Source organism: Pimephales promelas, chromosome 11 (genome assembly GCF_988280905.1).
Source record: "Pimephales promelas chromosome 11, fPimPro1.hap1.1, whole genome shotgun sequence".
NCBI lineage: Eukaryota > Metazoa > Chordata > Actinopteri > Cypriniformes > Leuciscidae > Pimephales > Pimephales promelas.
Window position 1 is genome coordinate 17,718,482 of NC_142779.1, and position 27,189 is coordinate 17,745,670.

The 27,189-nt window shown below is 37.8% G+C and overlaps 1 protein-coding gene across 7 annotated transcripts in view; it reads right to left on the reverse strand.

Annotated features, from left to right (window-relative positions):
* Window positions 1–1,184: 1,184 nt before the first annotated feature.
* Window positions 1,185–27,189, reverse strand: part of syt14a (synaptotagmin XIVa) — a 42,710-nt gene continuing 16,705 nt past the window's right edge. Inside the window, exons 1-8 of one of the 7 annotated variants that reach the window (XM_039672119.2) lie at window positions 17,890–18,920; window positions 16,724–16,948; window positions 11,918–12,099; window positions 8,173–8,622; window positions 7,263–7,452; window positions 7,106–7,162; window positions 6,629–6,685; window positions 1,185–2,932 (exon numbers count right to left, since the gene is read on the reverse strand). In XM_039672119.2, coding sequence (XP_039528053.2) covers window positions 2,619–2,932; window positions 6,629–6,685; window positions 7,106–7,162; window positions 7,263–7,452; window positions 8,173–8,622; window positions 11,918–12,099; window positions 16,724–16,948; window positions 17,890–18,388 — 1,974 coding nt within the window. In that variant the 5' untranslated portion in view covers window positions 18,389–18,920 and the 3' untranslated portion in view covers window positions 1,185–2,618. Of the gene's footprint in view, window positions 2,933–6,628; window positions 6,686–7,105; window positions 7,163–7,262; window positions 7,453–8,172; window positions 8,623–11,827; window positions 12,100–16,723; window positions 16,949–17,889; window positions 18,921–23,236; window positions 23,390–27,189 lie in introns of those variants that run through there. The other 6 variants (XM_039672117.2, XM_039672121.2, XM_039672118.2 and 3 more) reach the window with 6 other exon arrangements.

Genomic DNA, 27,189 nt, shown 5'->3' on the forward strand with positions numbered 1-27,189 from the left:
AGTAGTTTAGCTGGGCATAAAGCCAATTGAACTGTGAAAGTAGAACAAAGTCTACAACTCCATACTGCTCACAGAGCTTCATACATTTACCAAGAAAGTGAGTCCATTTTCTCAAATATATAGATACAAAAATAGATCAGCAAAATCTGTGCCGTTTACAGTACGTAACAATCACTGAGTGAGTTTGACCATCGCTCAAGAAAGGAAAGAAACTAGTTCAAGACAGTTTTTCGCACAGAGATCAGGACACTTGAAAAGACAGAGCAAAAGCGCCGAGAAGCCTCCTCATCATCATGTACTTTAAACATCCTCACAGTTTCATACAGGTCCTCTACAGGACATTTAGCCAGAACACTGGCAGTCTGTATCTCTAGTGTTGCAGTACTGATTGTTGAGTCTCTCAGGTACTCAAATTCAACATTCAGGATCGTAAGATCGCACAAATTCAATACAAAAGATAAGAGGGAACAGTCTGTTGTTAAAGTATGGCGTTAACTCTTCATTTCAACACATGTTAGCAACTACTCAAAAATGGTTTAGTAAGGTCTCATGGCTCTAAAGTCAAAGTCATCATTTTTTAAATCCTATTTGTCAAAACTCAAACATTGGCGTGTCTAGGACATTGATTTGGTACCAGCAGAAGTCAGCGAAGTCAACAAAGAGTTTACTGTATTCCACAAGACTTTAGGCCTGTTCACACCAAAGACCATAACTATGACTATAACGGTTGAATTACCCTTCTCATTCAACGAGTCAACACAGTGTGGACGATAACAACACAGAGGGACGATATTGTTGGAATCAGATTTTTTCCCTAGCCGAAGAATGATTAAAACATTGACAGCCAATCAGAATCCACACTGCTTTAACACGCTTGGGAAATTAAGCGGCAAGCGACACATGAACGTGTTCATAAAGCACACAGCATCACTTCAGGTTAAAGAGGTGGAAATAGGCTCATTTTACAACTCCCCCAGAGTTAAACAGTTGAGTTTTACCATTTTCCAATCCCTTCAGACAATTTTCTGATATTTAGAAGAATATCAGTAACCAGACCGTTTCTGGTCTCATTGACTTCCATAATAGGAAAAAAAAAATATACTATGGAAGTCAATGAGACCAGAAACTGTCTGGTTACTGATATTCTTCTAAATTTCAGAAAATTGTGTGAATGGATTCGAAAACGGTAAAACTCAATTGTTTAACTCTGAGGGAGTTGTAAATGAGCCTATTTCCCAAAAAAGTGGAGTATCCCTTTAAGGGTCAATGCATACGAGATCACCATTTCACATCACTGTCTGAATATATTGTATGGGCTGAATCTCGTTTACAATGAACAGAACATGTCGTCTGTAACTATAGTTATCATTATACTTATCCTTTTAGCTATTCTTGGTGTGAACAGTTTTTTACAGTGGTGAAAGCATTTTGGTCAACATGACCAAATATGAATTTGCATTATATTATTTTATTGTAAGGGCTTTCTTCTATAATATATAGTTTAATATGAAAGCAGTTCACTTAGCTTACCTATTTGCTGGTAAACTGAAATAAATTAATAAATGCATCTATTTTACAAGGTTTTCATGTATATAAAATAAATAGATTTAAAACTAATAATATGCGTTCCATATCATGACTGTACAAGTTAACAAATAATTTAATATATTTTATATTTTATATCTCATATTTTTATTATTAATGTATTATATTAAATATGTATTATATTAAATCAATATTGTAAGTTTCGTCTAGAAATCTATAGGCCCAGTTAACACATGAAAGGTTCTATAGGCTACTTATTGGCTGTTATTGTCATATTGAGAATGAAAAGAATATTTTTCTATTATTTATTCTATTTTGTGGCATGTTTCTGATTGCAAGGTATTACATTTAGAATGAGTGGAATAAAATAGCTGACATATAAATGCCAGCCGGATGACAGACTGTATGCAGTGAAGTCTGGATTGGCACTCTGATAGTAGATTTCAAAGTGGAATGAACCACATTATGTATTAGAATTAGATCTAGACAATCTGTTCAAATGTCAAGGAAAGCCAGACCCTGCACATCTGTCAGAGTATCCATTAAAATTGCCTCAGAATGGCACAAACAGTAGTCAACCGGACAGTCATTTTACTCCTGCTTTAAGGTCAATGGATTATAATCTCAGAATGCCAGTTTATCATCTCAGCCAAGACATTTTAACTTGCCTCATCTTTGCAGATCTTGGATCTTACACATATATTCATTCATCATTTCTCTCATTAACCCTTTGGAAACATTACAACTATCTTAAGCAGAACAAAAATAAAATAGAAACATCAAGTCAAGTCAGAAAATATGCAAATAAATATCCAAATAAACATAAAACTCTGTCTCATTAGTGTTTTCTCCATTAACGGTGTGGCATCTAACCATGTTTTCATAATTTCTCAAACCCATTTCCTGCAATGCATTGGGAAAGAAAGCAGATTGCATCCCCAGAACTGCTCGCGTTTCTCATAATGCACTGCAGTTGGGGGCCAGCTCTGTCGATTCGGGACCGTTCGAGGGCCTGACCTGCTCTTGGTCCCCCAACTCCATTACACATATCGTTGCAGTCACTTACTGACATTCTAGGACTCCAAAAGACTGTGCCATCGACACACCTGTTGTCCTTTCGATTCCTTCATCTGAGTCCAGTGTGTTAGCTCCTCCTCCCCAGAGCTGTTCAGCCCCAGAGAGATCCAGCCAATCATCTCCTTGCGTTTCATGCTGCGCTTGTTGTAGACCGACAGGATGAGCGTGACATCAGAGAGCTGGAACAGAGCTACTTGGAACACAAAGGTCTCCTTGTAGGTGGGGTTGGGCTGGCCGCGGCAAATCGATGTCTTGCACTTGGACATCTCCTGACCCATTGAGTTCAGTAGAGTCAGCTTTACATAAGTGTCTGAAACAGGATTAAACAGGATGTCAGTCAGATAAACTTTCATTCTATGACCAGTAGTCCTAAAACTTTTAATCAGTCCATCCAAACCAAACCAAAAGAGTACTTTGAGAAATTTGAGAGAGAGAAAAAAAATCGTAACCAGTATTTTGATTTTGTTTTCCAGTGAAAAAAATATGTAAAAAATGTTTTAATATTATAACCTATTAAAGAAAATATATCTTGAATTAAGTTTATCAGTTTTTACACCGGTGGGAAATAGATTTTTTTAGGGTAAATCTCACACATTTTTTTTGTTCAAGGTTTTAATATTGTTTATATGTCTTATATGTTAATATACTTTAAAACAAATCCATGTGTAAATTCAGAAGTAAACATCATTGCAAAGTATTTTCTTCTTAAAACCGCAGTGAACCAAAGACTGTCTCAGAAACGTGGTTTGAAATCACTGGTGGTCCAATCACATCAATGTGATACTCAACGAGAAGATCTCTGAGCTGGTGTGAGTGAGTAAAGGTGGGGCTAATTTGCATAGTCGTAGAACAGCGTATACTAAATGAGGCAAGAGTGTAGAGTTACATTCAAGGTAATTTAAGGCATAATTTAAAAGGGAAAAATGCTAAAATATGTCATTTTGGTCATCAAAGATGGTATTAAATATATGACAACAGGGGGACTTTAAAAAAAAGTGGCATAAGATAATATTTGTTTTAAAATAGTTTAGACATTTTTACAGGAAAACAAGACAAAAATAAAAAAATTGCGTTTAAAATATTAAAATAAATGGTATATATATATATATATATATATATATATATATATAAACAACACAATAATCACAGTTTTCAGCTGTGAAAAATTATTTACAAAAACATAATACTATTGTAGTAATTGTAGGTTCGGAAGTTGAGACGTTAAATTAAGTAACACGATATTGTTATGGTGCGGTTCTTCTGCCAGCGTGGAGGTTTTCAATGCTACGGTTCCTGCCTGGCAATGCGTCAATCTCTCAATTTATCTGAAAAGCAATTGATTATTCCATTCATTAATACAGGATGAAATGTATTGGTTGAAAATGAGCCATTCAGTTTCTTTTTTGCATTAGCGCACGGCACAAATCAATGCTTACTGATTAATAATTGAGTCCCACAGCACTCCTCTGTCTTCTCATTTCGGAACCTTTTGAACTGCGACTCTACAGATGCACTCAAAGCAGACTCTGCTGCAGCACGGGGCCTTTCACGGGATTGAATTAAGAGCACATTTGAACTCCGCAGTGTGCTTTCTGCTGCCCTGCCTGAATACACTAGAATACAACAGACATTAGTATTCTCTATGTCTTTGTGTCAGTGCGGGCTTCCTGTGGAGTTCATCTTGCTGCATTTTCAAAAAAAAAAAAAAATGTTTCACTCTCCTCTATTTTTCTAACTAATAGAAGAGCCGAGCTAAAGAAGCGCTGATTTCAGAGATGGGAACGCAGACTCATACCTGGCACTGAGGAAATCATTGCAGCTCCACAGGCTGAATGTGAAAGAGTTCAATAGCGGTTTAAGAAGGCTGATTAGCCTCTGTGATGCAGTTATTCAGGAGTCTAAACACTTCCTGCCACAGGCATCGACCTTCGGAAGTTGACAGTACATAAAGTACTAGTCATCTGCACTGCTAAAGTTATGGAAAACACTAGGATTATGCATATCTGTTTGCATGTATTAATGCTGTAAACGAGACAAAGTTATTGTGGCGTACCACAGTTTTTGCATTTTTTTGATCCCAAAATGAAGTTGTCCTTGTGAAGCACTCTCTTCCCAAAATATAAAAACTGATATTATATATTTTATACACTCACCTAAAGGAGTATTAGGAACACCATACTAATACTGTGTTTGACCTCCTTTCGCCTTCAGAACTGCCTTAATTCTATGTGGCCTTGATTCAACAAGGTGCTGAAAGCATTCTTTCGAAATGTTGGCCCATGTTAATAGGATAGCATTTTGCAGTTGATGGAGATTTGCGGGATGCACATCCAGGCCACAAAGCTCCCGTTCCACCACATCCCAAAGATGCTCTATTGGGTTGAGATCTGGTGACTGTGGGGGCCATTTTAGTACAGTGAACTCATTGTCATGTTCAAGAAACCAATTTGAAATGATTTGAGCTTTGTGACAAGGTGCATTATCCTGCTAGAAGTAGCCATCAGAGGATGGGTACATGGTGGCCATAAAGGGATGGACATGGTCAGAAACAATGCTCAGATAGGCCGTGGCATTTAAACGATGCCCAATTGGCACTAAGGGGCCTAAAGTGTGCCAAGAAGCATCCCCCACACCATTACACCACCACCACCAGCCTGCACAGTGGTAACAAGGCATGATTGATCCATGTTCTCATTCTGCTTACGCCAAATTCTGACTCTACCATCTGAATGTCTCAACAGAAATCGAGACTCAGACAAGGCAACATTTTTTCAGTCTTCAACTGTCCAATTTTGGTGAGCTCTTGCAAATTGTAGCCTCTTTTGACTATTTGTAGTGGAGATGAGTGGTACCCGGTGGGGTCTTCTGCTGTTGTAGCCCATCCGCCTCAAGATTGTGCGTGTTGTGGCTTCACAAATGCTTTGCTGCATATCTCGGTTGTAACGAGTGGTTATTTCAGTCAAAGTTGCTCTTCTACCAGCTTGAATCAGTCGGCCCATTCTCCTCTGACCTTTAGCATCAACAACGCATTTTTGCCCACAGGACTGACGCATACTGGATGTTTTTCCCTTTTCACACCATTCTTTGTAAACCCTAGAAATGGTTGTGCGTGAAAATCCCAGTAACTGAGCAAATACTCAGACCGGCCCGTCTGGCACCAACAAACATCTCACACTCAAAATTGCTTAAATCACCTTTTTTCCCATTCTGACGTTCAGTTTGGAGTTCAGGAGATTGTCTTGACCAGGACCAAATGCATTGAAGCAACTGCTTTGTTATTGGTTATTCCATTAATTAATTCCATTAATGTGAAATTGAACAGGTGTTCCTAATAATCCTTTAGGTGAGTGTAGATTATGTATATAGTATGTGTGTAAAGTGTCTAAACATAGTTACAGACTAATTCATTTTTATAAGGAAATTATTTATATTAATGAACCATGATATACAGATCACAAACAGATCTAGATAAAATGTCCCACTGTCTGCATACAGAAGAACCACTCACATGGCTACATGCCTACAAAGACCTCTACATCTCTCAGGCATCTTGGACTAGAACTACCAGTCACATGACGGGAACAATTCAAATGATTCAAGCAAATGATCTAATAAATGTGTTTTAAATAAAATCATAAAAAAAGACACAAGGTTGGGGGACGCATGCAAATATCACTACAGAGGACAGATATCAGAGGACAGATAAAATAATAACATACTGCACCATCCAACATAACATGGTCTAAAATAAAGAAAAGCGTTTGAACCTTCTCCATGGATGAAGACTAAATGGATAACACGCTTCACGTTTTCTAAATCTTCCTTCTGTATATATTTTTACATTCATTTGCGCTCAAATTTTCCACAGATCAAACCTTCAGCATCCATGTAGAAGTATTCGCCAGTCTAACACTAAGGAGGATCGATGATGAAACGAGGTAGCGTGACAAAAGAAAGATGGATGAACAACGTCCAATGCTGATAAAGGTAGCCACAGAAAACTCACCTCGGATTATGTACACCTGCCCACCTATCAAGTGCTTTAGACAACAGAACAAACCGTCTGACAACAGGAGAGGAGTGAGCGAGAGCAGAGGGGATCGGCAGTCATCGGGAGAAAGAGAGAGAATATCAACAACAGCAGGAGGAAAAAAGCAGGTAAAAAGGTTTTGAAGGTTCAATGACATTAGGTCAGATGTAACGAGTTCATAAAGCACACAGCATCACTTCAGGTTAAGGGTCAATGCATAAGAGAGACATGCAGCCTTCATCACCATTTCATATCACTGTCTGAATCTATGGGCTGAATAACGTTTAATGACATGGAGTTATGAGTGCTTTTTGAAGGCATAAAGCTCTTATACTGCACTCTTTGACTGAAGTGTGATGGAAGCTTTGGGAAGGTTAGGTCATTTAGGGCAGCGTTTATCAGAAGGGTGATATGACAGAAAATTACAGAGCGAGAAAGAAAGAGGGAACATACGGTTACGGGCACCTTTGGGGTCAAAGGTGAGAGGTGACACGTTTTGATCCTGCAATCCTTATATAATTTGATACAGGAAATACAAAGACAAATTTGTTGGTGAAGTGCTCTGGAACGGCTATCTAAAGCAATCGTGTTGAGCAGCTCTTGGACTCACTGGGAGGTTTATTTGCCGCCAGGTTTTTAAAGTGGCTTCCTTTGATGACCTCCACAGAGAGTCGTCCTGTAGTGGCGTTGTACACAAGCCCCAGCAGAATCTCTGGAGCCGCCCCCTGACCGGCAGACGGGAACGACGAGGCCGTCTCACTGCACGACACGTCTGACATGCTTGCCTGAGAGTCACTGCCCTGGGACACAAATCATTTTAGTTTAACATTTACAAAGTTTTTAAAGAATGAATATATATATATTATATATATATATATATTTTTTTTCAATGTACGGTACATTTAAGATTTTTTTTAAATAAGCCGTTAATGAAAAACAGTAAAACATTAATATTGTGAAAAATAATTTTTTCCTATGTTAATATCTTTTAAAAATAAATTTTGTTCCTGTAATGCAAATTACTCAGCATCATTACTCCAGTCTTCAGTGCTGTGCCTTCAGAAATCATTCTATGAGTGTCATAGAATCATTCATATATATAAAGAGTTCAGATGCAAAAGCCTCTTAGAGGCTTTTGAAATTTTGACATTTCAAATGGCTTTTGACATTTGAAATTTTCTTCTAGAATGATCATTTTTATCAAGCTCGTATATTTAAGTTCAGTAATTTCACTTAAATGGCAATGAAGATTACCTATGAATTGTCATTTAAGTGAAATTACTGAACTTAAATATACAAGCTTGATAAAAATGATCATTCTAGAAGAAAATTTCAAATGGCACTTAGAGGCTTTTGCATCTGAACTCTTTATATATATATATATATATATATATATATATATATAAATATATCTATATGTATATATATACATTATCTTTTTACGCATTGTGATAAATATCTTTTTATGAAATTAGAAAGAAGCATTTTTGAGACTTTTGTGCACTTTTTATCACACTCACAGGTATGTTGCAGCAGGGGTCCAGTATGATGGGGACTGACATTTTGCCCTGCAGGTTGAGTTTGGTGAGGTAGAACACCTTCTCTCCGAGAGCCTTCTCCTTCTTCATCCTGCGAACGCTGTACAAGCGGAACCGGACGGCATAGTTCCCGATCATCTCCGACTCAATATGGCTGAAGTGAAATGTCTCTGTAAAGACGGGGCAGGGGCCACGCTGGATGATGGTTTTGGCCCTCTGTTTTTTGGTGGGCAGCAGCACTAGATGCACCTGCCAGGAGATGTTACCCGTGCGTTTGAGAGAAGGAATGTCCGTCAGTGCTGTTATTGTGACGGACAGACGATGGTCAGACGAGTCATGGTCGAAAATGACGTCGAGAGTTCCGTATTTAGCGAGAGGCTCAGGGTCATAACCTTTTGGAAGCTGAGCCGCTGATCCACGAGCTGACAGATCCTAAAGAGATTAATGATAGAAAAATCGAGATATTTAGGGGGAGGAACAATTACCATCTGAGGCTTGATGTGGTACACGAAAGATAGATTTATTTGGTACATGTTCAGAGTGTGTTTACATTCATATGAGCTCATACAGTTGTGATTAGAATTATTGGCACCCCTGGTCAATATGATCAAAGATGGCTGTAAAATTAAATCTGCATTGTTTATCTTTTTTGTAAAAATCAAACCTTCAATTGAAGTGAAATAATTGAAAGTGGGGGGGAAAATCACTTTATGAAATAAATGTTTTTCTCCAAAACACGTTGGTCACAATTATTGGGACCCTTGAATTTTTTTATGAGTAAAATTTCTCTGAAGTATATTCCCATTATACAGTATGTAAATTTATTAGCACACCAGAGTGACAGTCAGGGTGACTAGGAACATGAAATTGTCAAGCCATGACTTCTTGTTTCACAGGAGTATGAATCTGAGGAAACACAAATGCCAAATTCCCTAAATCATCCATCACAAGGAGTAAACCCAAAGAATATAGTTCTATTGGCAGCAAAAGATTAAGCTTCACAAAATAGAAAGAGGCTGTAAGAATACAGCTAAAGCATTGAAAATGTCCATTTCCACCAATAGGGCAATAATTAAGAAGTCTCAATCAACTAAAGATGTTACAAATCTGCCTGGACCGTGTGAAAGTTTGAATGGCTAAAGACTCTCCAAGGATGACAGATGGAGAATTGCAGAGATTAGTTGAGTCTTGAGGTCAGAAGGCTAAAAAATAAAATAAAAAATAAACTCATCAAAAAACAAAACAAAAAAAAAACAACAACATAAAAACTCCAGCATATTCAGTTGTCAGACACGAATGGAACTTCAAAAGGGACCAGATTCTATGTTCATAAGAAAAAAAAAATATATATATATACAGTATATATATATATATATATATATGTGTGTGTGCAAACAGGGATAAAAAGTATCCCATCCCTATGTTAAATATATTGCTGGATATTTAATGTTGTGGTCCTATTTTTTGCTGGAGGTCCTGGACATTCACATACATGGCATCATGGATTCTACCACATACAGAACCTACAGATAAAAAAATCAAAACCTGACGTCCTCTGCTAGAAATCTTATAATGGGCCGTGGTTGGATCTTCCATCAGGACATCGATCCAAAACAAACGTAAAAATCAACATTAAAAATGTGTCACTGAGTACAAAATGAAACTTCTGACATGACCATCCCAGTCCCCTGAGCTCAACCCTGCAGAAAAATGAGTGAGCTTAACTGAAGAGAAGCAGCACCAACATGGAACTGGGAATCTGAAGGATCTGGAGAGATTTACTGTATGCCAATAATTCTGACCACAACTGTATATGACAGCTTTAAATCCACAAAACAGACAGTAATGACATATTCGCTGATAGATGAAGATATTTTCAATGATTTATGGCTGAGATGAGATTTTTATTGCTATAATTCATTTAATTCATTCATTAAGTTAGACTAAAAATGTGTCTCAGTGCTGTACAATGAGTCCTTCTGCATCACACTGCTGTAAAAATATAAATTATTACGTAGGTGTCTACAGCACATACATAATAAATTATAAAGACATTTGTGCATGAATCTGTGTTTGAATGCATGTGATGTTAAGCTAATGAAGTCATGAAAGTACTTCAGCAAATCACACGACAGCAAAGTCCTAAAAACAACTTTTAAAAATACCAATCAAAACGAGCTATATACTGGAAAACAGGCTTTGAATGAATAAGCAAGGAAGCAACGTGTCTTTTTAAACAAAGAGAGGTATTTGTATTTTTGAAATTGCCAGATTACACTGGTCTACAATTCTCTCGTCTGCTTTAGAGATAAAATGTGCTTTTTATTATGTAATTTGATGTGTTGAATTTAAATATGAGAATTGACTGATTGGCTACTGTTTTCGGGATATTTAAGTTATAATATTTTACGTTTAGATAGTACCTTTCATCTATCCTATTTATTTAAGACTTTAAACCTCCAATAAATCAAATTTATAAGCAATTATAAATTAATATAAATCAAATTTATTATGAAACAAAAGGCAAAAAACTATTATGTACATAGCTTAGTCCTATTCAGGCGATTCTTGGCTCGTTCTCTATTCATTAAATGGAGTCTCTTGTCACTATCTAGCAATAGTCTGAAAACAATGATGGGCAAAATTTGAAGTTTTCTGCACTGTTCAAAAAGTACGAGGCTCTCTGGATCTCTGCTCACTTTGGCTAAATAGAAATGTATCCCTTTGCAAAATGAAACACTGACAAATAAGAGAGCATGACGCAGTATAACAGCGGTGTAAAACTCAGTTCCTGTAGGACCACAGACCTGCAGAGTTTAGCTTCAACCCTAAGTAAACACTCCAGCTCATCGAGTTCTTCAGGCTTATTTGAAACTACAGGTATGTGTGTTGGAGCAGGGTTGAAACTAAACTCTGATGGGCTCTGGCCTTCATCGGGCTCCATTATATGACTGATAGACAACAACGGTTTGACTGAAAAATATCAAAATTGAAAATACTGTGGAAACAAAGACACCTACATCTTGGATGCCCTTGAGGTAAGCTAAAATCAAAAATTAATTTCAAAGTGAACTACCCCTTTAAAATCTTCAAATGTTTGACCAGCCTCACGTCGCTGTATGGGAAACACACCACTATGATTTTTTAGAGCTGATATAGGGCAATTTGTTCAGCATATGGATGTAAGCTTTGTTAAGATTGCATCATCCATGCCTTCTAGGTATAACATGATACAATAATATCATGAATGATGCAATACCAGCTTCAGATTGCATCATTTATTGTTTTGCCTAAAAAGCAAGAACTGTCCAAACCCATTCATATATTTATTCAAAGATCCAGTCAAAGATGTATTTGAAATCATTTCGGGTTTAAATTGAGATCCCTTTTCTTTATTACTCAGAACCTCCACCATTCAAATCAAGGGTTGTATGTAATGACCTAATAGCATATCTTGAAAACTAGAGCCAATCAACAATTTTAAGCATCATTTTTGTTCTCAGTGACTTGGAATTAGTTTTAATTAGTTGATCAAAGTTAAAAAAAAAGTTATGTTTTCTTCATAATCATTTTGGCTGTAGACCAGTGTTATTGTAGGTAAGTATTTTGGTAAGTACTTCTTTGCTCAAACACTCACCTCTGGGCTGAGTACAGCTGTGCTGTCGCTGGGTACATCTTCTTCAAAGCCCTTGTTAAGGAAACTCTCTGTTTCCTGTGCTTCACTGACCTCGCTTGGACATTTCCCATAGCTGTGCCTTGGGCTCTCGCTCCCATGGGAAAGGTCACATTTGGCATCGCCCAGGTCAGAGGGTGTGCACGACATACGTGGTGACCCATCCTCATCCTGATAAGGCGGAGGCTGCAGCTCGTCCAACGGCGGAGTCCGCCTCATCCGCTGGATACAGTTTACTGATGTAGGGCAAAGTGAAAGAGATGCATTTAGTGTTATTTAGCTTAATGTTCTCAGCGTTCAATATCAAAAAGTTAAAGTGTAGGACAAATATCATCTTACAGTAAGTGGCTTAGAAAGTGCATTTGGATTGACCCTATGACATTGTATTAATCTCAGAAACTCTAATGCATGTGTCACTCCTACATGAGACTGAAACCGAAGCCTTTGTCTTTAGCAACACACGTCATGTGACTAGGCTTGTCATTTACGATACAGAAAACTATATGGTATTCAAAGGTCTCTGGTAAAGTCTAAAAAAAAAGTGTGGTTCTTTGAAACCTTAGCTAAACTCAAGAAAAGGTCAATGTTTTTACGCACAGTGTAGACATATTCGTTACACCTGCATCTTCATAAATGAATCAGTTGTCCTTCAAGAGATACAAATCACTGAATGTGATCAATAAAACAAATCTGCGTTTCTCTTTTTAAATGTAGAAAATCAAGGACATTTGAGGATACACCGATGCTGCTAGTGGCTTTATGAGAATCTGAAATTGAAATAAATGGCAAAGCGTGCTGTGATTTACCTGCATGTACTCAACAATATAAACTGCTCTGTAAAGAGAATGAACCAAGTGGCTGTTGCCATGGTAACATGCTACTGGCTAGGACAGGAAGATTTAGCGATCTCATATATATATAGTGCATTCTCACTCTCTCTCACTCACACACACAGTTGGGAGTGTGGCAGTGATAAGTGGTTCTGACTATTGGGAAGAGCCACCTCAGACATTGCTGATGCTGTGAAATATATATATACTGTATATATATATATATTTAAATGTACTTATTTGATTAGTGACCTAAAAAGAGTGCAGAAACTGAAATATTCCTTGCTTATTTTTAAATCATAACATTTCAATTTCAGAATCCTATGGAAAAGCACCAAGGTATGGAACAGAAGATGAAAACTCAGAATCAAAAGTTCACTTTTAATGAGGATGGAGGAAAGAAACATCACTGTTTACAATGATGGAAGAGCACGTCTGTTTGTCTTCTGTCTCAATGTTGAATGACGTCTTTGATCATAAACTGCACCATTTCTAACCTCAGGCTATGAACAAGAGCAAGAGAAAATGTCTGTCTGTGTGCATGAGAGAGTGTGCCCTCTATCTCTATAATGTTTTGATCAACTATCATGTCAGACATCTCTGATGATTCAGTTTGATCTGATGCCATAATATTCAGTATTGAGGACATGACTGAGTGATTACTAACATGACATTTTCTGGGGGTCATGGACCAAACATGCACCTTCCTCAGAATAGCAATGCTAATGCTTTAGAAAAGTTGTATAACCCTCTTTAGTTCCAACAGCAAACACTCGGCTCATTTGTGTATGAGTGTAAAAATGTGAGTGAGTATGTGTGCAAAACAGTATGGGTTTGTGTTTTTATATGTACTTGTGGGTATTCAAGCAACATGAGTGTGTGAGTGTATATGTAAATGTGTGTGTGCGTGTTAGCGCCTCATGTATTATACAGATAGCCTGAGGCTATAGCCTCTCCTGCCTCTAGGAAAACAGCTCAAGAGAAAAGCATGCAGCTCTATCTGTCTCTCTGTGCAGTAGTTCAATGAAGCAGAGGGTGAAATCAGAGAGAGATATCCACCAGCTTCCTGCTTTTTTCTTTCTGAAAGCAATTCCCTTTGACACATTTTTATTCTTTCTCCTCATCATCATCCATTATCTTCCTGCACTGAGCATCTGCAATGATTCCAGCAGGGATTTTGGCACGGAATGGAATAAAGACAAATGAATAGACAATTGGAAGGACAAAAAAAAAAAAAAAACCCAATTATTTCAATTACAAATGATCATTGATCATCCGTTGATATAATATCTGACAATCACCTTCCTCCGAAACACAGAATAACATTTGATCTTCTCCTGTTCAGTGAGGAGCAAAACAGAGCCAAGAACTCTCTTATTCTGTTCTCTCATCTTTCATCTTAAGCAAGGAGAAAAAAAAAAGTGTTCTGGCTTATTTTATTACGCCCATATGTGTTCTTCTAGAAATGTCAAAATTCAGTTGATATTTGATATATTCATGATCTTAAACCCTGTGCTCTCTGTAAGAATCTCTCCTGCCAGGGAAAGAACAACCCACGGTCATTTTTATTGAAAACAGGTTTCATTCAGATTTTTCTACTGTGTCTGTACTGTGTTCTTCTTCTTCAAAAAAGGACACTCAGATGTCAAACAACCCTGAGCAGAGGATTTGTAGTTGAGCAGCGCCATCTGGTGGTTTTATTTGGGTTTCAATCTATTTGCTTTGCCCACTCACCATTTAAAAGTTTAGGGTCAATAAGAATTTTAGAGGTCCCTTTTTATAGGAACCCAACTGTGTTTGTTACTACTTTTTGAACTACTCCTAGGCAGTTTTCAGACCTTCACCAAACTTTGCACATGTCATTTCTAGACAATGCTGGAGTAAAAAGAGTTATTCTGATCCCTTTAACCTTTAGAGCTGCAAATCTTCACAATCATTTGACATTGTCCTATCCATGCATCTACAGTAAATCTATGAGTTGAAAATGAGGGCAGGAAAAAAGAGGCAATGGTGATGAAGGAAACCAGGGTGGCGATGACGGTGGGAGAAGCCAGGAGCAGAAGTAGCCAGGGAGTTATCTAGAGAGCAGCCAGTATGAAAGCTCACGGTGGAGTAGATGGAGCGAGGAGCCATGGTGGAGACTTGGCTGACAGAGATAAAGCAGATGGTCCTGGAGGCTGAGGCAAAGCCACAACAACGAGCATTCGAGGTGGAGCAAGGGTGCCTGAGGATTGAGGTGGAGCTGGTGGGACTGAGGGCCGAGGTGGAGTCGTAGGGAAGGCGGAGCCAGACGTAGCGAACGGGTGGAGAGATGGAGCACAGCAGGCGGCTTGTAAGTCCATGGCTTAGGCAGGGCGACATCTGACCAAGGCGGAGACGAAGGATTGAGTGGTGGGCAGGAACTCCAGAGAAAAACCCGGGAAAAAGCTGGACGGGACCAGCGTCAATGGGAGAAACAAGAATTTATCCTCTACCAAATCAAAGCTTCGAGGGAATGGAGCATCTCTCCCAAGCAACCCCAGAGGGGCAGACGATGTAGCCAGCTCAAGCGCTTGGTCAGACGTTTCACGAGGCTCGGGTTCTGGGGTGATGGCTGGCTCGGTCCTTCTTTCAGGATCTGGCTTGCACATCGCAGCTCGCTCGAGCTCTCTGTTTGCGATGTGTTCTGGCATATGCTATGTACTCGGACCTGCACTCACTCCACGAAGTTGGTGAAAGTTTCTCGAGGACCAACACCGAGCAGGTGGGCACTATCTAAACTAGTTTGAGCTGGTATACATGAAGGCGCACAAGGAGAGATTAGGACAATAGGGGATTATCACGCTGATACGTAGGACTTCCGGATTCAGTGATCTTTGTGCACTGCCACTTCCGTTGAATCACCGATCTCGCTGGCGAACTGATGAAGGACTACACTAAGTTTATTTATACAGCATCCCTGGTAAATTAGTCTGATTCACTAAAGTGCCGGCTGCAAACAAACGTGCTACCTTGATTTATTTTAATGTTTTAATCCAGTTCTTTCTTATACTCAATTCAGTCAGGAATCCATGAAAACTTAGGTAGGGTTGGCGTTGTTGGTTAGATTTACAAAGTGGAACAGAGCAGTGACATATATAGCTGACATATTGAACTGCGTCGGAAGTGGACATGCACAAAGTTGACAAATCCCGCCCATGAAACGCGGAAGCATGATAATCCCCTATTAGTTTGGCTTGCCCGATGTTGAAATCCATGGATGTAGTCCTCGAGGCACTGCTCTTTCTGCTCAAGGTATAGCAGCTGAACAAAGGAAGTCCATCTTTTTGTTGTACCCTTTTATAGAGGGTCTGTCTGTCATACTGTAACGCATTGGTGTTGGAGAGTAATGCACAAATGAACTAGGGAACCTCTGGACCTAAATACAGGCAACAAGCAAAGGGAACTACATAAACAGAATCTAATAATCAATGAATAACCATAGCAACAAACTAGAACGTGAATGAGTAACCAATGATACGGGAACAGAGCAAATAGAGAGAAAAATAAAATAAAACAGAACATAATCAGTCAGTATATTAGAACGATTTCTGAAGGATCATGTGACACTGTAAACTGGAGTAATGGTGATAAATTCAGCTGTGCCATCCCAGGGATAAATTTTACTTTAATATGTATTAAAATTAAAAACATTATTTGAAATTGTATTCATATTTAACAATAAACCTGTTTTGATGTACAATTTTTGATCAAATAAATTAAGCCTTGATGAGCATAAGAGACATCTTTCAAAGACTCAAATCTTAAAGACCCCAAACTTTTAAATGTTAGTGTATAAAAATACCACCATTGTTAAAATCAACATGATTTAGCAATCCATTTCACATAATGTACTAACAACAGAATATTGTATTTTATCCACAGTGCTCTATAGAAAGCTATTCGCTAGTGATCCTCCCATCAGTATTAATAGCAGATGTTCGCTAGCACAGACACAACCAATCCCATATAGCTGTGAGAAAGCCATTTATTGTGTGAAATGTAAATTTACCATCATCTGCGGAGGCCTCACTGCTGTACCCATCATATTCAGCCGCTAGGGGGCAGTATTTCTTCCGTGTGTCCCAGCCATAGTCCTTCTGGTGGTGTGAGTTAGTCCCCGCTGAGCCCCCCCGGAGACCCTGTGATCGAGACACAGCCTCCTGGTACTGGCCAATCACCTCGTCATCACTGTCTGACGACGAGCAGTGATAGTCTGCATTCACATAACTCTTATCTGAGGGGGAGAAAGAGTAGAAGAAAAAGTGAAAATGTATTTTTTAAGCACAAGAAAGCAAAAATTATTTTGAGGAAATTTCATGGATGTCAAATGTTCTCCAACTTCTCTCAACAGCCGATTTATTAGAGATGCAGCAATTTTCATGTTTCCGATTTCTATTTTTTTTTTAGTAAACGTGATTGATTTTTGCCGATTCTGATTTTCATAAAAAAAAACAAGTAAAAAGACTAATAAAATAAGAACAAATAAACAAATTTCAAACAACAGCACAAATAAATGCAATAGAATAAGATAATTATGTAATAAAGAACGTCAAGTTTCGTACAGTATATTCAGGTGAGAAATACTTAAGAAATTAATGTAATCAAATGTAAAATAACACTGGATGGTCTTCTTTGTGTTATCAGATTCTTCATTGAATTTAGAAATCTAATCTAGAAAACAAACACCACAAAGCAGATAAACATCTTCCTCTGTCACAAACACTAGAGGGCGATATGGTTTAACAATAAAAACACATTCTAACATAACATGGGACTCAAAGAAGGTACATGCAAGTAGTACAGTAATATGTATATCCTCTTTTAGCCAAAATTCCCAATTAACATCTGTGAAAGTTCAGTTAAATCGAGGCCAAGCAAGAAAAACAAATCCCCTGTACTTTTACAGAGAAAGAGAAATAAAAGAGTGACAGAAAGAAGAGCATAAAACACAGTGAGTTCAAGACTTCCCAAAGAGATAAAATGGCGAGAAAGCAAAACATCATTTTGACCGCAGCAGAAATCATTCCCAACAGATGACAGACATGACAGATCAGTTCAGTTCAAACGAGTCCAGACAGATTCAAAAGAAAGAAAAGATAGTGAACATTTTTTGGACAAAGTCATCCAATGAGGTTCAGAGAGCGGAAGGAAAAGTTAGCAGCTTCATTCTCTCACCTCCAACACAGCTCTCACTATTGCTAGATTTCTTCTTCTCACCATCCACTGGGCTTCTTGATGTTTTTAATTTAGTCGAGCCGGTTCTCTCTTTAAGACAGGATTCATTTGTGTGAGGAGTCTGAGAGAGGTCACTTTCTGTAGAGGTCTCAGTTGACAGCACTGAACCATTGTCTTCGCCTGCTGTCTGAGGCTGAGGGTCCTTCACTAGGCCAGATGCAGCCTGGGTCTGGATTTCAGTCCTATACAGAAAAGGATCTCTCTCCTGGGCCTGCCGTGCTGAAGCCTCTTTCTCTTCCGCCTCTTTCTTACGAATCCTCTTCAGCTCTTCGGCCTGGACTTTGTGAATGATGGTGTTCACATGCTCGGCGAGTTCACCGCTCACTGTGTACGTGACGTCGCTCAGCGCATAAGCCAAGTCATCGACCTTCTCCGTCACTGATTCCAACATGGCAGACATGGAGGGGAGTCTTTGCTGGAAGCTCTTAAAAAATGCCATGTTGCAGCTATTTATTTAATTGCTTAGTTTATGATTTATCTGAAATGTCCCATTTTCCAGGCCAGTCTTAAATTTAGCATGGATGGAACAGTCGTTTCAAAATCCTCCATAAACAAAATGTGTTTACATCATAGACTACTTTAAATCTACGGTTAAAATCCATTTTAAATGGCGAAAAATATTCTACGCAACACCTGAAAAAAGAAAAAAAATGAAAAAATGAAAAAATAAATCATCATTAAATAACCCATAATTTCCATATTTATGAAATCATGATTCAAGAACTAAATAACAGCACACAAAAGTCTCTCAGGAGGTGAGCAATCCCAGCATGCTCTGCCAAACAACTGCTACACAGGTGAAGTGAGTCAGAGAGATCAAACTCTCACCATGACAGTAATTTATGCTTTTCCAAAATCCACCAGAAACCACACACAGACTGAACCAGGAATGAACCAATTTGCCTCTGAACACAATCATATGTGCGTATGTTACGATGTATAATTGTAATTATATATAATGATTGTAGTTTATGCAGCTGTAATGCAAGCAGCAGATGATTCAGAGTTTTCGTGGACGTTTCCATGTTTACTCTACTGGAGTCTGATCAGTTTGGCAGCGGACATAAGTAGATTTTTTTTTCCTGAGACAGAGGGCAAATGAGTTCTGTTCATATTTTTTAGACAGAGAACACCACAACAAGGGAGGTCCTTTCTGGCAGGGTGTGAAGTTGAATACACCCATCATAAGTGCAGAGGAGGGTGCCCATAATACCTAAATGACCTGACATCCACTTTGACAGAGACAGAAGAATCATGGCTAGCATCCATGCAGCACTTCAGAGCAAAGACATGATTACAAACCGTCACAGTCAATCAGTGAACATTCACACCTAAAAACAATTTAATAGTGAATATTTACTATTAAATATAAGTTGTATTTTGAGTTCTGCGTATACAGCGACATATAACATGCATTATCCTTGTTGGGAATGGTGGGAATGCTACTATTGTCAAGGTACAAGGTACTCATAATTTAAAGTAGGCAAACTTCAGTTAAGATGCTATTTTAAAAAAAGGTAGCCATCTATAAAACAAGCTGCAAAATATATATATACACGCAAATATATATATATATATATTTCTATCAGAATAAAATCACTGTTTCTACACAATTGTTTATTTTATAAAAATAAATTGTTTAAATTTATAAAAATTATTGTTTAAATTTATATTACAATTTATAATACGAAATGTTTCATGAGCACCAAATCAGCATATTAAAATGATTTCTCAAGGATCATGCGACACTGAAGACTGATTTTGTTTTTTTATTTTAATAATATTTCACAATTTTACTGATTTTACTGTATTTTTCAAATAAATGCAGCCTTGCTGACCATAAGCGACTTTCAAATATATATATGTAATGTACAGGATAATGTTAGTCTGGATGCCAGCCCGAACTCTGCCCACAACATTTTTTGGTCGGGAAGTTCGGTCTGGACTCGATAAATTGAGGAGTAATTATGATCAGGCAAAAAAAGTTCGGGCCAATCAAATTGCCAGGGCGGGCTTTATCCGATGATGGACAGATGATCTGCAAGGACGTAATCATCACGTTATCAAAGAGCGCTTAACTGGTTTCCCTCAAAGATGACTGCAGCTGGAGAATTGAGATGTATAGATTCCGCTGTCACGTCTTTTGTAAAATAAATCGACAGCGCATTAATTTTAATAGACAAACAGAACTGCAATCAATGCATTTGTCGATCGGAAAGATATTTTTGCCTTCCTTCCTACTTGATTCGGCAAAAGTGTAACTTATCAGCAGGCTCTGACGGTCGCTAAGAAGATGAGACGTAATGAAAAGCCTGTGGTCATTGTGGTTTCTCCTTTGGTCGCACTCATGGAGGACCAAGTAAAAGAAGCAACACTCGTTATTTTACTTCTAAAATAAGTAAGTTCTGTAATTGACAACTGTATGCAAAGAAGTTGACTTACTGCGTTGCCCTGATGTGTTGTAGGTTTACCGACTATCCAATTGAGTGCAGAGTTTTTTTTTTTTCCTGGTTCGGTTAAGACACGCCTCATAATCAAAGCCCTACGGAGCAGTTTCAGACTCATATTCCGACAAGAATATGAGTATGACGAAGTCAGGCTAGGATAATGTACCTCCAAGCTGGTTATCATTTCAGAATAAACCCAGACAGGATGATCAGGCATCCGCTTGAAGGGGTTTATTCTGAGATAACAAATGGCTGGATGTACTTTATCCCGCCTATTACTCGGCTACTTTTGCCACATAAGTAAATAATTAGACAATAAATATTGATCAGACTCGAATAACTTTATTAGGTCTTTAAACACAAAGCCTCCACAGAGAGAGCAAGGTCTTGCACATGTTTGTTATCTTATAATTAGGGTTGCACAGATATGAAAATATTTGCATGTAACTATTACCGATAATCTTTATATTTGAAAGCCAATAACCGATGATGCACTAAACTGTATTTTCCTTTTTTTTTTTAAAGAGTTCCATCATATTTAAAGCAATTCAAACCATCAACTTTAATTTATCGGGCAAATTTTCTTATCGGGTCGATAACGAGAACATAAAAAAATTAACATACATCAGCCAACACCGATTGGTGGCCAATATATCGTGCATCCCTACTTATAATCCAACAGTGTACAAAACAATAGGCGCAATAATGGCAGTAGCTGCATTTGTATGAAACGAGAGAGGGAGTTCACGATACTGGATGGCATAGTTAAATAACTGCGCACAAAATATTAATTTGACTGAGTTTTAATATTTTATTAGCTAATCAAACACAAAACATCCACAAAGAAAAAAACGTTCAAGCGTATAGCGCTGCTGACATCAGTAACCCGGTTATCCGTTATCCGTTTCAGTGGTTGTTATCGGGGAATGACAGAGAATGTTTGTCTGACCAATCAGGATCAAGTATTCAACAGAGCCATGTAATAAATAACAAATATACCAACCGCAAGCTTTTAAAAGGAATGGTGATGTATTTTTTTATTGTAAATGCATTTTATATTTGCTTTCAGCATTGTTTTTTTTTACTGTTCACATGACCCTAGCATAACAGATTTGCAACTGATTTTTGGATCACAACATAAACAGTAAACGAAGAACCACTACACTACGCAACTACAACATGACAATATCATGTTCATTACACATCCATGTTTATTGTGCTCCACCAGGTCGAATAAATGCAAACATACATATCCAGTAAATGACATTCTGATTATGCCACTGATTCTGAGAAGAGTTATGTAAACCCCTGTGTGTGGGCAGCACAGTCATGCCATGGATCCAGAACCTGTCTGTAGGATGTGTGTGTGTGGGCATTAAGTGCCCCTGTCAATAGTATAAGTGCGTAGGTGTGATTGAGTACTTCATGTTTTAAACAAAAGGTAGTTGTGTGTACAAATGTGCATGGTTCATTTAGTTTATTCAAGCCAGTTTCATTGTGTGAGTGTGTGTGTGTGCACGCATGTATACTGACAATGTGGACATTTGATCCTGAGTGTATTTGGATTTCTGCCCAGATTTCCTCTCAGGGCTGCAACATGATCCCCATGATTTCACCCACACACCCACACCCATATACTATTGATCTAATAATTGGCTAGTGGCATCTGTCCTCTCCGATCAATGTCCTGCGCTGAAGATCACAAAACAAACCAGTTCAGCACGTCACCGTGTCTGACAGACAAACAGGAAGGAGTTTACAGCCTATAAATCATGTCTAACAAACATCTCCAAGTCCTAAGTATTGCTAATTAAGCTCTGTTAGTAATTCTCACAGACTCTAAGCTGGAGTTAAACAGATAATTACTTCTCTGGAGATTGTCACGCAGTGTTTGGGAATTTGGACTCATGTTATCCTGAACCTCTCAGCTTCATAAAATTGGTCTCAGTTTGGTCTCAGTCATAAGAGAATGTTATGTAATGAAGTTATTTTAAACTACAGGAAAGAAATAGAAATAAATCAATTTTTAACGAATGACCTCTATTGTGTTAAAAATACCAGTGTGAAGAGTTCAACACAGACTGAAGCACTTACAGCCATTGTGATGATCCATACTGTACTGTTAATTCTCAATTTCTGTTTCTCTGCATTTTGACTAACACTCAACCAGTTCACCCCGTGGGAAAACATCTATATTCCATTTTGAACTATTAATATCAGTAGTTACACATCCGATATAGTCAACTTTAAAAGTATTTTGGACCCTTCTGTCATGACAGAAGGGTCCAAAATAATTTTTTGGACAGTCAAAATACTGTACAAAGCACTGTCCTGAAAAATTAAAAATATCTAAAAATAAAAAAATTAGGTCTATTTCAATACTACAGTTCAAAAGTTTGGGGTCTGTCAGAAAAATACAGTAAAAACAGTAATGTTGTGAAATATTATTAAAAAATAACTTTCTTGCATTTTAACCAATTTAAAATGTATTATAGAAAAGCTTTATGGAAAAGAATTTTTAGCATCATCACTCCAGTCTCCTTAAGAAAATCATTCTAATAGGCTGATTTTCTGCTCAAGAACCATTTCTTATCATCATCCATGTTAACATTTGTGCAGCTTCATATTTTTGTGGAAACCGTGATACTTTTTTGCAGAATTCTTTGGTGAATAGAAAGTTCAATAGAAATAGAATAGAAATCTTACTGACCCAAACATTTTGAACAGTAGTGTATATAATTAATTATTTATTATAAATTATAAGCATGGCTAAAGTGCCCAAATCCAGGGATCTCTGTATGTCGCACACGCACGCACACTTAGGAAAAACAAACCCAAACCTGCTGCCTCTGTGCTCTTCCTGTACTGGTCAAGGCTGGGCAGTTGGTTGGCACTCTCAAGGGACAGTTTGTTATTGAGGTAAAGAAAGAGTACAATCACAAGGAAGATGAACACGCCAATGCCAGACAAAAACCCCAAAGCCTCAGGAGACACTATAGAGAGAAAGAGAAAGAGTGAGAGTGTTATTAATATTAATATTAGATTACTTATTTAAATACATAAAAGAATTTCCATGATTTTTCCAGTTGGTTGGGGTAACAGGATCAGCATCTAAATTCTGTTTCTATTACATTGTTTTTTCTTTGGCCTGGAAAACCAAATTTAAAATCCAGGTTCACCTTGAAAGTGAGAACTTTTATAAATATTTTTTCAGTACTTTTGAAGCAGGTTTCAGCTTGATAGGATGAATCAAGCGTTAAATCAATCATATTTCAGTCCAAGAGAAAGACATTAATCCAGCGATTGCTCAGAGAAAGAGACCAACAATGCAGAAACAGACAAATTAGAAATGTTCCCAATGAGTGAAAATGGTTTGACCTAACATCCTTTCCTTCCTTAATTAAAAGCACCAACCACAAAAAAAGATATAATGTAACTGCTCTGTGGCCACATATTCCAGGATGACGGAGGGAAATGACCCGATTCCAGATGGTTGATTAATCACTTTGAGAAGAAATAACTTACCAGCGATGATTTCTGCACTGAAATGTATCACAGCTTTGTGTGAGGGGATTTGACTCTAAAGCTCCACACACACACACACATTCTGCAAGAGTAGGTGTGAATTATTCACACAAATTATGCTATGTGATTTTGTCCCAACATCCTCTCTGTCCCTCAGGATGGCAGTTTTAGTGCTGCTGTCTGACAGGAACACAGTGAAATTTTAAAAGGAGAAATCCTTCCATTTTGGACCACTTTAATTCATGTTTTAAACTATTAAATCACTTTATTATTTAGAATATGTGGTTCTGACTGGTCAATCACAACACTGAGTGATCTTGTATCTCTTTTCCAATTCAAAATAAAATCTATTTAATCTCTGCTGCTGGTTAAAAGATAATAAAAATGTTACCATCTACAAATGAAGAGTTCAGATGCAAAAGCCTCTAAGTGCCATTTGAAATTTTCTTCTAGAATGATGATTTTTATCAAGCTTGTGTATTTAAGTTCAGTGATTTCACTTAAATGGCAATGATAATTACCTATTAATTGTTATTTAAGTGAAATTACCGAACTTAAATATACAAGTTTGATAAAAATCATCATTAAAGAAGAAAATTTCAAATGGCATTTAGAGGCTTTTGCATCTGAACTCTTCAAAAATACCATCGAAAATCTTATTATGGACAAATGTAACACTACTAATGACTAATAAATTATAATACAGATTTACGGATGATAAGATTTAAATTTATAAATGCGTCCGAGGTCCAATCAGGATAGGACGAGGTCAAAAGTCATTAACGACATGTTAATGCAGAATGGAGAGAATCCATTATGTTCCATTCCAGAGTGTGAAAAAAAGCAATGTAATGATCTTTGTTACATAACAGCAGCACTTAACCATGGCAACAGAGCTCCTGCTGTCACTGATCCTGTTAGCCAGTTAACCGCTAACTGCATGATCTAGGCCTGACACCAGCTATAGCTGCTGCTGTTTTTAGCACAGAGGACAACGTCACAGCACAGGATCAGCAGAACAATGGCTGAATGTAAATGACAACGCTCTTTTCTCATGGTGTACCCTGTGAAGAGTTAGACCAAACAATGAATTATTACTGAACTACCATATCTTGAAGAAAAAAATAATAATCTCAAACTTTGAAAAGAATACCTGTCAGGTATAGTGAATCTGGTCTCTGTTGTTTGTTTAGCCTAGTCATGCACACAGCCTATTTGTAGTGGGCTAATGGAAATTTGAAATCTAATTTTCCTTGATATCTGCTATAGTGCTTCCTGACAACAGAGACATTAACATCCCTATTGCTTCTAAACGATTACAAACTGCGGTAAGACATCAATAGCATAAGAGAGCGCTAACCACATGATACATTTTTATACATACAGTACATACATGTTTTGTTGTGAATTCAGGCACTGAGAGAGTTAATACAGTCTTTGAGAGTATGAATTGATTCTGGTCAAACAAGCACTTATAAAACAGCTCTCCCTCCATCTGCTATTTTTAGTGATGCTAATTGATTTACAGCCTCTATGTTTCCTGATCAATGCAATGAAAACATTTCCCTGATAACCCATTTGCATCTTCTCCCCCTTGATGTTTCCCCCTTCCGTTCAGTCATTTATGATTATTTCTGGTTTGTGTTCTGGCATGTCCTATTGAAATATATTTAACTTTCAGTGAGGTGCATTTAGCCACCTTACAGAGCGGGAGAAAAAAAATCTATGAGTCACAAGACCTCCTGAAAGTCAACGAGGCCTGAGTGACGGACATCAATTACAGGACAAAATAATCCACTGTTTTGAGAGTTTTTACTGTAAGTCTCCACACACTATTAGAGGGGACATGACAAGATAAACCAACAGGCTTTCCAAACCTGCCAAGTTTAAAGGAGTAGTTAATGAATTGTTCCTCAATAAGCATTAATTTCTCTTAGAAAAAACATAAAAGGAAAAAAAGCAAGAAAGACAGACAACAGACAGACAGAAAGGAAGAAAGAGAAAGAGTGAATTTGAAGAATGAGAATATTTAAAATGCCTTTCATTCCCATAAATCACTCTTAATTAAACACTTGTTACACAATAATATCAGATAAGTACAAATAAATTACACTAAAAAAATTAAAAATAAGTTATCCTCAACAACAGAGCACAGCGCTCCATTTCAACACCACTTCATTTCAAATGTTAATAGATTAGATTTGTAGACTTATAAAAACAAAAAACGTGTGACAGACGGACTACACAAGTTCGATTTGGGAATAAAGTGCGAGTTGTGAGATGCCAATCGCCCTGTGAGTGTCTGGCCTCTGCATGCAATAACTTCAGTTGTGAGCTATCCCTATTTTTCTCCCTGAAGCAACACGTTACAAAATGTACTTCAGTTTCTTTGCGGGGACACCGCCGGCCCTTCAACCACCATCACTTTCGGGTTAAACTTTCCACGACTGCGCAACATTGTAAATGGTCTGTGGATTGTGTGAGTATAATGCATTACAAAATGTACTTCAGTTTCTTTGCGGGGACACCGCCGGCCCTTCACCCACCATCACTTTCGGGTTAAACTTTCCACGACTGCGCAACATTGTAAATGGTCTGTGGATTGTGTGAGTATAATGCATTTAATACAGTCTGGCAAATGGTCAACATTAGACAAACATATTGGTCCGATTATTCATAAAGGATAAATTACGATAAATTATGCAAATTATGGGAGTTTCCCGGGATTAAAATAACAAACTGGGAGGGGTCCCAGTTTTATACACTTTTTATGAGGGGCAAAACTCATTTCACGCCATAGACTGTAAAAAATATGGACAAAGCATCTATGACATCACCCATAGACTTTCTAAAGAACAGTTTTGAGGCTGCTTATGGGGGTGTGGGCGGCGCCATATTGGAAAATCTTGGGAAATACAAATGTTCAGAAAGGATACAGAGGTGGTATGATGTGGTGTGTCAGATCATGGCGAGACGTCAAATTCTACTCGGCGCAGCCCGTTATCAGCTGTCAATCAAAGTTAACCGCCCTTATTTGTCATAGATTTTATATCTAAATACGATATAAACTAACGAGTTAGAAAAAAATTCACTCTCCTCACAGTTGTCAGGCACTCAGAATCTATCGAAAAATACAATAAAAGTCCATGGGACAAACCTGGAAAAGCATGAATTTATGCTGTGAAAACGCACATTTTAACATGGGGTCTATGGACATTTGCTCCCTTTTGGGACCTCCCTCTAGCGGATTTTAGATGTATTGCAGTTT